Genomic DNA, 15,874 nt, shown 5'->3' with positions numbered 1-15,874 from the left:
GGAGCTGCAGGCTGAGCAGGTAGGGATGCGGACTGGCTGCGGATGCCGCCGCCTAAGCGGAGAGCCCAAAGAGGGGCATTCCGGATGCACGTGTTGCCCTCAGCGCTTCCCCGACACCTGCCTGCCGCCGCCGCCGCCACCACCACCACCACGCCTTGCCTGCTTCCCCAGCTGCTCTTTTTTAAGTGAGCACTCGGCAGCCAGAAAAACCAGGAGCCACCGCTTTCACCCTGCCCGGCGCCGCAGATCTGCTCAGCTCAAGTTCATGGAAATCATGTAGCGGCTCTTGGAACTTCAGGAGAGAACTGCCTGTGAGATCGGGAGGTGGCCTTAAGCGGAGCCAACCCGATGGGGAACTGAAAAGAGAGGGGCTTTTCCCTTCTTCTGCCCCCTCACGGGCTGTAGGGTGGCTCTAGAGCCGGAATTCGCTTGGTTGATGATCGGGCAACTCCAAAGCTTCCTGCTAAATGTGTCTGTTCTCTCGCCCATCCTCTTTCCCTGTTTAAAAGGGCCGTGCTTGTATTGCGGAGAGATCCGACTCAAGAGCTGCGCTTGCGGAGAACAGGAGGCAGAAACCGGGAACAAATCCTCCTCCCCATTGGGAGCCGCCATTCCCTGGCTGGCAGAAGTGCTCTTGGCCCCAATGGGGAAGCTCCAAACGCGCAGCAACAGGGCCCCAACGGGGAAGGAGCAGCGGGCAGGGCAGCCAACCAGCAAATGCTGCCCCGTGTGCCTGAGCCAGCAGCTCATTCTTACCTTTTCCCCTGCAGCTGCCAAAGCCCGCTCCCAGTGGGGAGGAGCCCAGGCAAAAGTACCTTGAGTGGTACTTTTCATGAAAAGATGAGATTCAGACAGCATGACACAGCCATCCTGCCACTTCCATGCTCAAGTATGTCCTTTATTTGACAGTGGAAACACTAGAGGCGATTTCCTATAAAAATTATTTCAGGTTTTGTTCCCGATTTCCGGGGAGTCTACAGGCTGCCACCTCCTTTATTCCTGACCTCCAGCAATTGGAGAACCCACTTGGTGCACTCAGGCAGAGAAGCCAATCTCAAGAGGGTCCCCATCTGTTCCGGTATCCCTCTTACAGTTGGGGGAGAACCTGCTGGACTCTCCCTAGCCCAAGTGCTCCTGCAAAGCAATTGCCTAATGTGGTGACGGTGCTTGCAGAGGTCCAGGGTGGACAAGGGCATCTCCTCCACCTTCACCCAAGGATAGGCAACCTTTTAATGGCAAAGGGTGGATGTGCCATTTCACTGGAAAACACTGATAATGTCTAAAGTCAACCTTAGGAACCCTTCCAAACACAAATCAGTCAGTCAAGAGAAGTAGTCTCTGAGGGGTGGGGGACAAAGCTACCTTCTCTGGGTCATCCATTTAGGCTGCTTCATTTTGATGACCTGCATTGGGAGGGTGAGATTTGATGGCTTCAAGAGAACCTGCAGAGGCTAGAACATGGGTCTCCAACTTTGGCAACTTTAAGACTGAAGAATTCTGGGATATGAAGTCTACAAGTCTTAAAGTTGCCAAGGCTAGAGACCTTAGCGTACTTTTTATGAGTACAGAGTTCCTTCAGTGTGAAAGACAATACACTTCAAATTATTATTTATTTAATGTATGATGAGAACTTAACAGAAGAGAGGTAAACATATACACACAATGCACATAATTATATACAAAACGTCTATAGGGTATGGCAGGGGCCTCATAACTGGATATCCAATTCTGCCGTTGCTTTGTGCAGATGTAGGGAATGCATGTTGTGTGCACAATATGTTTAATATCAACACCACAATCGTAACGAGGGAAATCTTTCCATCCCCATTAATACAGGGCAGAGGCACTTCTTCCAGTATCACACCTAATTCTGTTCAATTCCGACCAGACAAAACAAGGTACTCAAAACCAGGTGGTTTGACAGAGGGATACATTAATGGCCAGGCCATAGGAAGTTACCTTGGACCCTTCCACTCTCTGGGCATTCTCAGGATTAAACAGGTAGATGTTAAGTGAAAAACTGATTTCCAACCTGGCCTAGGGATTTCAATGTTGTGATGGGCTGTGCATTGTCCTGGTGAATAGGCTGTGCATTGTCCTGGGCCTTGTTCAGCATCCTTGTCCATAGCCTTGTTGTCTTCTAATGTGGGGCGGTATGATATTTCTAAGTACTGATAACCAGTGCACAGGGGTGGGATGCAACATGGCAGAGATGATACCAATTGTCTGGCAGAATCGCAAATCGAGCGTTTGAGTGTGGATAACTGGTAAGCTACACACTGGCACAATATTCAGCTGTGGAATACACCAAACCCAAGGCTGTTGTTCATAGGGTGTTAGCATCAATGCCTCACAGGATATTCCAACCAGCCTGTTCAGTAAATTGTTGCTGCTTTTCAATTTTGCAGCTGTTTTTTCCATGTGTTGCCAGATCTGTCCAGTGTTATCCTCAGATATTTCGGAGTTATTGTAAAATGCGGTTCCGTAACTTCACTGAAGGCTGGTAATTTGTGTACCTATTGCCGAGGTGAATGTGGGTACTTCTGTTTTTGTTAAGCTTGGTTGGAGGGGCCATTTTTTGAATCCAATTTCTGGAGATCTTGAAAAGGGATGGCCTCTGCATCACTAAAGTTGGTTCCTTGGACTGCAAGATTGATACCATCGGCGTAAGTAAATTTCCAAGAAACAGTTTCCGACAGGTCATGGATCTTCAAGTTAAAAAAAGCAGGGGATCGCACCAATGTTGTTTCATTTTCCTTTGGAATCTGTCCTCCACGTAAGAAGTTAGTGCAAGGATCTGATTGGCGCAACCACACTGAGACGAAATCCAGCTTGTTCTACCTGGATTACAGATTCTGCTGCTAGGGCTATTCTGTTTGGCACAAGTCTTTCTAAAAGTTTGTAGGTGACACAGAGATGAGTAACTGGTCTGTAAATTTGGAGAAGGTTTGGATCCTTCCCTGATTTCAAAACTATAATAATGTTGGTCTTCTTGTATATAGGAGGCTGCCATGCTGAGTATAGATAGCATGGAACTAAAAAAGGAGGCAAGCCAAAATTTAATTGGTGGTCCACAGTTCTTCAGTAGTTCTGGGTAACAGAACTTCAGTAGTTCTGTCCAGTTGCATATGCTTCTAGGAGGCGGTGCTCATCTCTGTTTCTTAGGAAACCAGCATTGTTTCCAGACACTTCGTTGATCATGTGACCAGTATGGCTATATGCCAGAGCTACACAACACACTGTTATCTTCTCACTGAAGTGGAATCTATCTTTAGACTTGCATTTGCATGCTTTTGAACTTCTAGATGGGCAGGAGTTGGAGTAAAGAATGGGAGCTCATCCCATCACAAAGTGCTTGGGTCTCGAACCCAGGCTGTAAGCTCAGCCTCTTCAACCGTTGAGCTATCGCACCTCCTTTACTTATACCTAGGAACAAAACCAAGCAAACATTACACATCCTGACATCTGTATGAAAAGACTCTTGAGCATTGGAGACTGAATGGAAAAGTAGAGTCTTGGTACAAAAATACTGTCCTGATAAAAAAATAAACAGGTCATGGAAACAATGGGCCTTTGATCAGTTGAATAAAAAGGAGGCTTGAGGTCCATTTGGTACTTAAGCATGTGCTGTTAAAGAGGAGACAAGCCACCCATTGTGTTCTCTGCCCAAAATGTCCTTTGCCATCAGGATGGCATAGCCCCTGTGGGTGTGCAGAGTCCAAAGGTAGCACCGTCTGCTCTTCACATCTCCACCAAAAGCATCCTCTTATCAGAACTGCTGAAAACCAGCATCACTCAACCAACCGCACAAGGGTGCTGACACGTTAAACGGAACAAAGTCTTAAGTTACACTCAGGTTTCACACGCCAACAAATGTAGATCATCTGGACGGGTCTACCACAAAAAAGAGGAAAAGGTCTTCTGGTTTGGGGCAGGGGTGGCTGGATGAAACGGTTCTGTGATGTTTTCATTCGTCTTGCTTCCTCTTGGGTTTCTTCGGATTACGTGACCGGCTTTTGGCTTTGCAGAGAGGACAGATGGGGGCGTTCCGGTGGATCTGTTGGTGGCAGGAGAGACATGCCTAGAGAGAAGAACAAAGTTGATCTGTTAGGATTGGAAAGGTAGGAGAGACTGTGACCCTCTTTGCCTGGACTGGTGTTTCCCAACAGGACTATAGGAACCAGATTTCCTAGAACAGGACTCTCCAAACTTGACAACTTTAAAACTTGCGGACTTAAAGTCCCAGAATTCCCCAGCCAGCATAGCCTTAAACTTGCCAAGTTTAGAGAACCTTTCAGTGGAATGGCAGAGATGCCCAGCTTGGGAAGACTGACCCAGACTGAGATCATACAAAGCACTGGGAGATGGTTTGCTTAACCAGAATTTACAGACTAAACCATTAACGTGGAGACATTGATGCTCTCTGAGCTTGTTTGGTTGTAGACATTTTATTACCCAACTAGGTAACATCATCAGTGAGGATGGGGTTTGCTCCTTTTTATACAATAGTTTGAACTGCCCATATTGGGAGTGTGATTTTTCTCCTTGATAATTCCTTGATTAGGGTAGTGCTTAATTAAAGAACTACCTGATTAGAGAACTCTCCTTCATGGATTACTGCCTTGTTGTGACCCAGGCCCAAGTAGGTAGTAGTAAATGCAATTAGTTAAAAAACCAACAGACTTTATTAGAACAGCTGAGAATTAACTCATTCTCAGCGTCGTCCAAACTAAATCAAAGCAAATTCTTCATAACACAATTGTTCAGTCTTATCACCAACCTTGGTCTAATTAGGCAAACTGCCAAAGGCTTTTTTTGGCAAAAGTTCAAAAGCAGAAGACACTGACAAGAAATAATTGCAGCAAGACAAAGAGCCAGTCTATCAACATTGTTTTTCGACAAAGAGCCCAAACACTGTTGCTGGTCTTTTAAGCCTTATGGGAGGGGCCAATCATCTCTTGGCCCTACTCCCAAGTCATACTCTTTGCTTTAGCTGCTCTTGCCTTCTGGCAGCTCTTCTCATGTATGCATTAGGAACAGGCTCCTCCTGTTCCTTTGGCTCACTACTGTCACCGTCTGGAGGCTTCGGAGTCCACACATCATTCCCTGATGGTCCTGGCCCCATCCCTGCCTCCAAGGCAGAGTCCTCATCTGGGCCTTCCCCAGCCTCCAGGACTGGCCCATGTTCTTCCTCAGCCTCATCACTGTCTGATTCCACTGCCAGCTTCGCAGGCTGCTGGTGGACCACAATAGCCTTGTCATGGTGAAGGGGTTTGCGCAACTCAATGAAGCTATGAGCTACGCCATGCAGGGACACCTAAGATGGATAGGTCATAGTAGAGAGCTTTGACAAAACATGATCCATGTCAGGGTTCCAAGGAATAAGCCCAACGAAATAAAGCTCTGAGGCTTGAGGTTCTTCAAAGTTCCAATTTATTAGAGATGTCATGTTGGCACAGCTGGGAAAACCCAAAACTGAAAGCTTCCAGGTTTTCCACATGCAGTTGACTGTTCACAGCCCTGCCCCACACCCACAAGTTCATCACATTGTCCAATCAACTCTTCACTCAGTTGGATACAATCTTCAGGCAGTCTACATCAGACGCAGGCAAAAGTCCTTGAATACGGAATGTTGTTATGACTAACTTTCTATCGCTCCAACAACAACCCCCTCCCAACTTCCCCAGCTAAAATATGTGGCAGTTAAGAAACAAAAAGAAAATTGTCTTCCAAAACTGACAATCCGCTAGAGAAGAAAAATGCAAACCACTCCTGTATCTTTGCCGTGAAAACCCCATGGACAGTACAAAAAGGAAAAAAGATATGACACTGGAAGATGAGCCCCTCAGGTTGGAAGGTGTCCAATATGCTACTGGGGAAGAGCAGAGGGTTAGTACTAGTACTGCCAGAAAGAGAGAAGCGACTGGGCCAAAGCCGAAAGGACACTCAGCTGTAGATGCATCTCGTGATGAAAGGAAAGTCCGATGCTGTAAAGATCTATTCTCAATAGGAACCTGGAATACAAGATCCATGAATCAAGGCAAGCTGGATGTGATCAAACAAGAGATAACAAGACTGAACATCGACATCCTAGGAATCAGTGAACTAAAATGGACAGGAAGGGTGAATTTAATTCAAATGACCATCAGGTATACTACTGCAGGCAAGAATCCCTCAGAAGAAATGGAGTAGCCTTCATAGTCAATAAAAGAGTAGGAAAAGCAATATTGGGATACAATCCCCAAAATGACAAAATCATCTCAGTTCGAATCCAAGGCAAACCATTCAATATCACAGTAGTCCAAGTCTATGCCCCAACCACTGGTGCTGAAGAGGATGAAATTGACCCGTTCTATGAAGCCCTACAGCACCTTATAGAATTAACACCAAAAAATTATGTCCTTATCATCATGGGGGATTGGAATGCTAAAGTAGGAAGCCAGAAGATAACCGGAATAACAGGCAAGTTTGGCCTTGGAATACAAAATGAAGCAGGGCACAGGCTGATAGAATTCTGTCAAGAGACTACGCTGGTCATAGCAAATACTCTTTTCCAACAACCCAAGAGACGACTCTACACATGGACATCACCAGACGGTCAACACAGAAATCAGACTGACTATGTGCTCTGCAGCCAAAGATGGAGAAGCTCTATACAGTTAGTAAAAACAAGATCAGGAGCTGACTGTAGCTTAGATCAATTTGCAGCTTCTTGTTGCAAAATTTAGGCTTAAATTGAAGGAAGTAGGGAAGTAAATGGCCAAGCTCTAGGCCACCCAGATATGAACTAAATCATATCCCAGATGAATATAAGGTGACAAATAGATTTAAGGAATTAGGTCTAATAGACAGAGTGCCTGAAGAACTATGGATAGAGGTTCGCAACATTGTACAAGAGGTAACAACTAAAATCATCCCAAAGAAAAAGAAATGCAAGAAAACAAAATGGCTGTCTGAGGAAGTTTTGCAAATAGCTGAGGAAAGAAGAGAAGTGAAAGGCAAGGGAGAAAGAGAAAGATATACCCAACTGAATTCCAGAGAATAGCTAGAAGAGATAAGAATGACTTCTTAAATTAAGTGCAAAGAAATAGAAGAAAACAATAGAATATGGAGGACCAGAGATCTTTTCAAAAAAATTGGAGATATGAAGAGAACGTTTTGGTTCCCAGCATGGATGCATAAAGAACTATCTGACAAATTGAAAGACAAAAAGGACAAGTATAAAAAGTGGAAAGAGGAGCAAATAACTAAGGCAGAATATCAGCAAATAGCCCGAGCCTGTAAAGATGAAGTGAGGAAAGCTAAGACTCATAATGAACAAAGGCAAGCGACAAAAGTAAAAAATAACAGAAAAAGCTTCTTCCAACATGTTAAAAACAAGAAAAAAGTCAAGGAAACAATTGGCCCATTGCTGGGAGAAAGTGGCAAGAAGATGACAAGCAACAGGGAGAAAGCAGATCTCCTTAACTCATTTTTTGCATCTGTCTTTATACAAAAGGAAAAAACAATTCAACCTATCAAAAACAGCACCACAAAAAACAGATTAGGAACACAAGTTAAAATAGGAAAAAAATGGTAAATGAACACCTGTCTACCCTAGACGAATTCAAATCACTAGGACCGGATGGATTACATCCCAAGTTTCTGAAGGAACTGGCAGACGAGATCTCAGAACCACTGAACTATATCTTTCAAAGATCCTGGAGCACAGGGGAACTGCCAGAGGACTGGAAAAGAGCTGATGTAGTTCCCATCTTTAAAAAAGGAAAAAAAAACAGATCCAGGAAACTACAGACCCATCAGCCTGACCTCAATACCAGGGAAGATTCTGGAAAAGATAATCAAGTAACGAATCACTGAACACCTAGAAGCAAACAAAGTAATAACCAAAAGCCAACATGGGTTTGTCAAAAACAGATCATGCCAGACTAATCTTATTGCATTCCTTGACAAAGTGACAAAATTAGTAGACCAGAGGAATGCTGTCAATATAATTTACTTGGACTTCAGTAAAGCATTTGATAAAGTAGACCATAACCTACTACTAGATAAAGTAGAAAAATGTTGGTTAGATAGCACCACCACCAGATGGATTCGTAACTGGCTGACCAACCGCACTCAACGTGTAGTCCTCAATGGAACTGCATCCACATGGAGGGAAGTATGCAATGGAATACCCCAAGGCTCTGTTTTAGGCCCAGTACTCTTCAACATCTTCACCAATGACTTGGACAAGGGGATAAATGGGGAACTCATCAAATTTGCAGATGACACCAAGCTGGCAGGAATAGTCAACACTCCAGAAGATAGGCTAAAGATACAGAAGGATCTTGACAGACTTGAATATTGGTGGCTATCTAACAAAATGAAATTCAACAGTGAAAAAAGTAAGGTTCTACATTTAGGCAAAAAAACCCCAAAATGCACAGGTACCGTATATGTGGTACCTTGCTCAATAGTAGTAACTGTGAGAAGGATATTGGAGTCCTAGTGGACAACCATTTAGATATGAGCCAGAAGTGTGCAGCAGCTGCCAAAAAAGCCAACACAGTTCTGGGCTGCATAAACAGAGGGATAGAATCAAGAACACATGAAGTGTTAATACCACTTTCTATCGTATTGATACAGTGCTTAAGGCCAAAGATTTTCTTTCTACCGTGCTGAAACTTGAAGTAGAAATAATAGAAAAAAGAATTCAAGAGACTCAAATGAGTGTGCAAGCTGAGGTGATTCCAGTGATGTTACCATCTGAGGAACAACCACAAGAACAAAGACTGACGAGGGGACCCCCTAAGCATAAAGAAAAAGAGCAACAAACTCAAAGTAAAGTTCAGGATTCTGCTATAGAAGCGGTGGGAGGAGCACGGCCGAAGATACGGGAGGACCATCTTCAGCTGATCGCTCAAAAGCTTCAGCAGGCCAGTAATGGCAAATAAAATCTTGACCTGGAATGTCAATGGTTTGAATTCAGCTCAGAAGAGAAGAAAAATATTTCATTATTTGAAACAATTTAGAAATGATGTGATTTGCTTACAAGAAATGCATATTAAACTATCAGATCAAAAGTACTTAATAAACTCAAAGTTAGGTAAACATTTTGGACATCAGCTTTGGACAAAAAACATGGCATAGTGGTTTATTTGAGAAAAGATATACCAGCCAAGTTAATAGAGGCAGATATTCACGGAAGATATATTGCTATTGAACTTACAATAGAAACCAAAAAGACCCTTTTGTTTGGTATATATGCACCCAATCAGCAACAAGAAAATTTTTATAGAATGTTGTATGATAAATTGATTCTATGGGATTATAAATCGTGTATTATATTGGGAGATTGGAATGGAGTAATAGATACACGAAAGGACAAGAGAATTTTTTCTAAGAAGATACCTGCACATGCAAAGCTGCCTAAATCCTTTTTTGATATGATAGAAGATTTTGAGTTGAGAGATGTATGGAGACTGCGGAATTTGGAGGAAAGAGACTATACTTTTTTCTCTGATAGGCATCAATCCTTCTCACGTATTGATTTTATTTTAATTTCTAATGATTTGCTTTTTAGGGTGAAGAAAACTAAGATATTTCCAAGATGTTTATCTGATCATAGTCCTGTTTGGATGGAATTGCAATATGGAAAAGAAGGTAGAAGAACTTGGAGATTAAATGAAAATTTGTTTAGATATCAGGATAATGTAAATCAATGTAAAAAGCAGATGAAAGAATTTTTTGATTATAATTTGAATAACGAAACATCGATAGAAATGGTTTGGGACGCCAGTAAAGCTTTTATGAGAGGTGTATTAATATATATTAATAATAGACAGAGAAATAAGCAACAAAGACAGCGTAGGTATTTAGAAGAGGAAATTTATAAGAAACAACAATTATTAATACTTAACCCGCATGATCAAAAACTTAAAGATGCAATAAAGTTATTACAGAGTCAATTTAATATGATAATGGCTGATCAGGTGGCAACAAATATACAATATGCCAAACATAATACTTTTTGTAATGCAAATAGACCTGGTAGGTGGTTAGCATACACCTTAAGGAAAAGACAAAAACAACGTACTATAGAAAAAATAGAATATAAAGGTAAAGAGAGATATCAACAGGATAAAATTAAAAAAGCTTTTTTAGAATATTATACAAATTTATATCTTAAAAATAATATATTGAACAGGGATATTGATACTTATTTGAAGGAATATAAGGTTAAAAATTTAACTTTAGAACAAATGGATGAACTGAATCGGCCTATAACCTCTGAGGAAATTATTTTGGTAATTAAACAATTAAAAATGGGGAAAACTCCTGGTACGGATGGGCTTACAGTTAGTTATTATAGGAATTTACAGGATGAGATGTTAGGTCCACTTAAGGAATTATTTAATCAGATACAATTAGGAGGGGGTATTCCCCCCTCATGGAGAACCTCTTTTATTTCATTGATACCAAAAGAGGAACAGGATTGTTCTAAACCTGGGAACTCTAGGCCAATCTCGCTTTTAAATAATGATTATAAGATTTTTGTTAAAATAATAGCTAATAGATTAATGTTGATTTTGCAGCGAAGAATTCATAATGATCAATCTGGATTTATAAAAGGGAGACAAAAGAGGAATAATGTTAGGCAGATTGTTAACTTACTGGAGTATTTAGAAAAGAAAATTTTTATTCCAGCAGCATTTATTTTTCTCGATGCAGAGAAAGCTTTTGATTGATTGCATTGGGATTTTTTATTTAAATTAATAGAAAAGATGCAATTTGGAGATGGTTTTACAAGAATAATTAGGGCAATTTATGGAGAGCAAACAGCACAGATTATAATCAATGGTAGCTTAACAGAACCTTTTAAGATTGCGAAAGGAACAAGACAGGGATGTCCTTTATCACCATTATTGTTTATTTTAACTCTAGAACCATTATTGAATAAAATACGAGAAGTAAAGGAGATAGAGGGAATTAAAGTTAGACAACATGAATATAAGCTGAGAGCTTTTGCAGATGACCTGGTGATTACTTTAACAAACCCTATAAATTCTAGTAAATCTTTGTTGGAAATAATTGATCAATATGGAAAGGTTTCAGGGTTTAAGGTAAATCAGAAAAAGACAAAAGTGATAATAAAAAATATGGTCAGACAACAGAAAGAAAAACTAGAGGAAATAACAAGATTTGAAATTGTAAAGAAGGTTAAATACTTAGGGGTCTATATTACATCGTCAAATGTGAAATTGTATAAGAATAATTATGAGGTTTTATGGCAAAAAGTTCAGGAGGAGTTGATTGTTTGGAAAAAATTGCAATTATCTTTGCTGGGGAGAATAGCTGCTATTAAAATGAATGTTTTACCTAGATTTTTATTCTTCTTTCAGATGATACCAATAATTAAGAAAGATAAGAATCTTGAGGAATGGCAGAAGGGAATTAACAAATTTATATGGGAAGGTAAAAAAGCTAGGGTTAAAATGAAAATAATTCAAGATTCCCGGGAAAGGGGAGGTTTAAAAATGCTCAATTTTAAATTATACTGTGAAGCAGCTGCTCTCTCTGCAATAAGTGATTGGTTTAATTTAACAGAGGAAAGAATTTTGAATATAGAAGGTTATGACTTGCTATATAGATGGCATGCATATTTAATTTATGACAAAAAAGTGGATAAGGCCTTTAAAAATCATGTGTTAAGGACTGCTCTTCTGCGTGTCTGGAAAAAATACTCTTATAAACTAAATTATATGGGCAAGTCCTAGACATACAATAGAGAATATAAATATAGAACAGAATCAGGAAATGATTAAATATAAAGACCTTTTGTATACTGAAAGAGGTAATTTGCAATTAAAATCTCTGCATGTACTAAAAGAAGAAGGGAAAATTATACTTGGTTTCAATATGAGCAACTACGTGCTAGATGGAAGGAAGATCAGAAAATTGGTATAGAGCAGAACGAGGGAAATTTGGTAAAGCAAATTAGAAATCAGTCTCAGGAGCATATAAAGAGATTGTATAATGTGTTACTTGAAATAGATTCTGAAAGGGACTTGGTAAAGGATTGTATGATAAAGTGGGCACAAAATTTTCAGGAGCCAATATTATTGGAAACTTGGGAAAAAATTTGGGTTAGAAATGTTAAATTCACGCAGGCACAGAATCTGAGGGAAAACTTTTATAAAATGTTTTATAGATGGCATTTAGATCCTAAAAAATTATCGTGTATGTATCCAGATATGCAAGCAAAATGTTGTAGATGTAATTGTGACGATGCTACATATTTTCACATTTGGTGGACTGGTAAGGATATAAAGGCCTTTTGGATAAAAATTTGGTGGATTTTACAAAATGTTTTGAAAAAGAAGATAAAGTTCCTGCCGCAATTTTTTCTGTTGGGAATTATTACGGACTGTACAGTAATTGAGACTAAATTGATTTTAAATCTAATAACAGCAGCAAGATTACTAATAGGACAATACTGGAAGAAAAAAGAAGTACCTACAATAGAAGAATGGATATTGAAAGTTGCCAATTTGGCTGAGATGGTGAAGATATCAGCCTTTTTGAAAGACAATACGCAAGAAAGATACTTAAAGGAATGGAAAAAATGGATTGACTATATTCAAAGTAGATATCAGACTAAGAGTTATCAGACTGTTTTTGAATGATTATGATGTATTATCTTTGATTGTTTTCGGGAAGTTAGGAATTGATGATTGTAGGGTATAATTAAGTTGGGACGAAATTTTTAGCATATGTTTGTTTTATTTTAATTATACCTTGTGCTCATTCCGGGAAGTCGGGGAGGGGTTATGAAGGAGGGGAGGGAGGTGGGGAAAGCGGAAAAAAAAATTTCTGTAAAACTTTTTGAATTAAAAAAAAACCAAAAAACCACTTTCTAATGCCTTGGTAAGGCCACACTTGGAATATTGCATCCAGTTTTGGTCGCCAAGATGTAAAAAAGATGTTGCGACTCTAGAAAGAGTGCAGAGAAGAGCAACAAAGATAATTAGGGGATTGGAGGCTAAAACATATGAAGAACGGTTGCAGGAACTCAGTATGGCTAGTTTAAAGAAAAGAAGAACTAGGGGAGACATGATAGCACTGTTCCAATATCTCAGGGGTTGCCACAAAGAAGAGGGAGTCAAACTATTCTCCAAAGCACCTGAGGGTAGAACAAGAAGCAATGGGTGGAAACTAATCAAGGAGAAAGCAACTTAGAACTAAGGAGAAATTTCCTGACAGTTAGAACACTTCATCAGTGGAACAACTTGCCTGCAGAAGTTGTGAATACTCCAACGCTGGAAATTTTTAAGAAAATGTTGGATAACCATTTGTCTGAAATGGTATACGGTTTCCTGCCTGGGCAGGGGATTGGACTAGAAGACCTCCAAGGTCCCTTCCAACTCTTGTTATTATTATTATTGTTGTTGTTGTTGTTGTTTCGTGCAAAGATGGGCATGATAAAGGACCAAAATGTCAGGGACCTAACAGAGGCAGAAGAGATTAAGGATTGAAAAAAGTCAGTTTACATTCCAATTCCAAAGAAAGGCAATGCCAAAGAATGTTCAAACTATCACACCATTGCACTCATTTCACATGCTAATAAAGTTATGCTTAAAATCCTACAAGCTAGGCTCCAGCAGTATGTGGATCGAAAACTACCAGAAGTACAGGCAGGATTTTGAAGAGGCAGAGGAACTAGAGATCAAATTGCCAACATACACTGGATCATAGAGAGAGCTAGGGAGTTCCAGAAAAACATCTACTTCTGCTTCATTGACTGTGCTAAAGTCTTTGATTGTGTGGATCACAACAAATTGTGGCAAGTTCTTAAAGAGATGGGAGTACCAGACAATCTTATTTGTCTCTTGAAAAACTTATATGTGGGTCAATAAACAATGGTGAGAACTGGACACGGATTAACTGATTGGTTCAAAATTGGGAAAGGAATCCGGCAAGGCTGTATACTGTTGCCCCGCCTATTTAACTTATATGCAGAGCACATCATGAGAAAGGCGGGGCTGGATGAATCAAAAGTTGGAGTTAAGATTGCCGGGAGAATCAACAACCTCAGATATGCAGACGATATCACTCTAATGATAGAAAGTGAAGAGGAACTAAAAATCCTCTTGATGCAGGTGAAGAAGGAGAGTGCAAAAGTTGGCTTGAAAATTAAGAAAACTAAGATCATGGCACCCGGCTCTCTCAATTCATGGCAAATAGATGGAGAAGAAATGGAGGTAGTGACAGATTTTATTTTCCTGGGCTCTAAGATCACTGCAGATGGGGACTGCAGCCAAGAAATTAAGACGCTTGCTCCTGGAGAGGAAAGCTATGGCAAATCTAGACAGCATACTAAAAACCAGAGACATCACTCTGCCAACAAAAGTGCGTATAGTTAAGGCTATGGTTTTTCCAGTTGCAATGTATGGCTGTGAAAGTTGGACCATAAGAAAGGCTGAGCACCAACGAATTGAGTGCCAAAGAAGACTCCTGCGAGTCCCTTGGACTGCAAGTTGATCAAACCAGTCAGTCCTAGAGGAGATCAACCCTGATTGCTCTTTAGAAGGCCAGATCCTGAAGATGAAATTCAAATACTTTGGCCACCTAATGAGAAGGAAGGACTGAATGGAGAAGAGTCTAATGCTGGGAACACTTGAGGGAAAAAGATGAAGGGGACAACAGAGAATGAGGTGGCTAGATGGAGTCACTGAAGCAGTAGGTGTGAACTTAAGTGGACTCCAGAGGATGGTAGAGGACAGGAAGGCCTGGAGGAATGTTGTCCATGGAATCACGAGGGGTCAGACACAACTTTGCAACTAACAACAACAACAAAATTAGAGAACTAGTGGATTAGGAAACTTTAGCTGTGAAGTCTTGGTGCTCTCTGAGTCTGGTTGATTGGTTGCAGAAGTTTTATTACCCAACTCGGTAACATCATCAGTGCTAGTGAGGGTGAGGTTTGCTCCATGCATAGGAGCATAATTGTTTGGGTTCAGACCATATTCACTCTAAGTCTAAGAACCTGAGGTTCAAGGAAAATAAAAAGTTGTTCTAGTTGAAAAGGCTCGTTGTAGTCTCAGATCTGGGGGCACATGGGAAAAAGGAAACATCTCACAATGTCTAGTTTTACAACTGAATCATCTATATTGGTGTTTTTCAACCTGGGCTACTCGAAGAAGTATGGACTTCAACTCCCAGAATTCCCTAGCCAGCCATGCTGGCCGGGGAATTCTGGGAGTTGAAGTCCACACATCCTCAAGTGGCCAAGGTTGAAAAACAGTGATCTATATACAAAAAAATTTAACACTGAATTTGTGCCTACTTACCTTCATAGGAGGTGGCTGTTGTCTGAAAGTGGCTGTCTGTCTCGTATCCTGTTTCCGGGCCACCTGCAGCTGTTGAGCAGCTGCAGCTGCTGCAGCCAAGGATTCTGGGATTGGAGGTTCCTGTGGCTCCGTCTGCCATTCAGCTTTCTGCTTTTCAAAGTAACTAGACAGATCATAAAGCCAAAAAAAAAAACAAAAAAAAAACAACAACCACCAATTAGGGCTGAAAGATTTAGTGGCTGAAAGATCACCCGTAACAGCTAAATCCATTTCTTGGTCTCAATAAAGGAGAATATTTATAGCTCAGGGTTGAAAGGAGAGGTCCTCGGTGCTCTCCGAACTTGGTTGTTTCTGTGCATTTCATTACTCAATTACTCAAACATTTCATTACTCAACTAAGTAACACTGTCAGTTGGAGTAGGAGGAGGACTGAGGGGTCCTTGGTTGTTTTCTTGCAGACTTTTCATTACCAAACTAGGTGATATCATCAGTGTGTTAGACAGTCCAGCATTGACTTTACCTAGTTTGATAATGAAACATCT

At 40.7% G+C, this 15,874-nt stretch overlaps 1 protein-coding gene across 2 annotated transcripts in view; it reads right to left on the bottom strand.

Annotated features, from left to right (window-relative positions):
• Positions 1–1,588: 1,588 nt before the first annotated feature.
• The window catches only part of ZC4H2 (zinc finger C4H2-type containing), a 31,197-nt gene continuing 16,911 nt past the window's right edge, over positions 1,589–15,874 (bottom strand). Inside the window, exons 4-5 of one of the 2 annotated variants that reach the window (XM_058197197.1) lie at positions 15,333–15,495; positions 1,589–4,081 (exon numbers count right to left, since the gene is read on the bottom strand). In XM_058197197.1, coding sequence (XP_058053180.1) covers positions 3,968–4,081; positions 15,333–15,495 — 277 coding nt within the window. In that variant the 3' untranslated portion in view covers positions 1,589–3,967. Of the gene's footprint in view, positions 4,082–5,350; positions 10,600–15,332; positions 15,496–15,874 lie in introns of those variants that run through there. The other variant, XM_058197195.1, reaches the window with a different exon arrangement.

The sequence above is a fragment of the Ahaetulla prasina genome, chromosome 11 (assembly GCF_028640845.1).
Source record: "Ahaetulla prasina isolate Xishuangbanna chromosome 11, ASM2864084v1, whole genome shotgun sequence".
NCBI lineage: Eukaryota > Metazoa > Chordata > Lepidosauria > Squamata > Colubridae > Ahaetulla > Ahaetulla prasina.
This window is presented reverse-complemented; position numbering and strand designations above follow the sequence as displayed.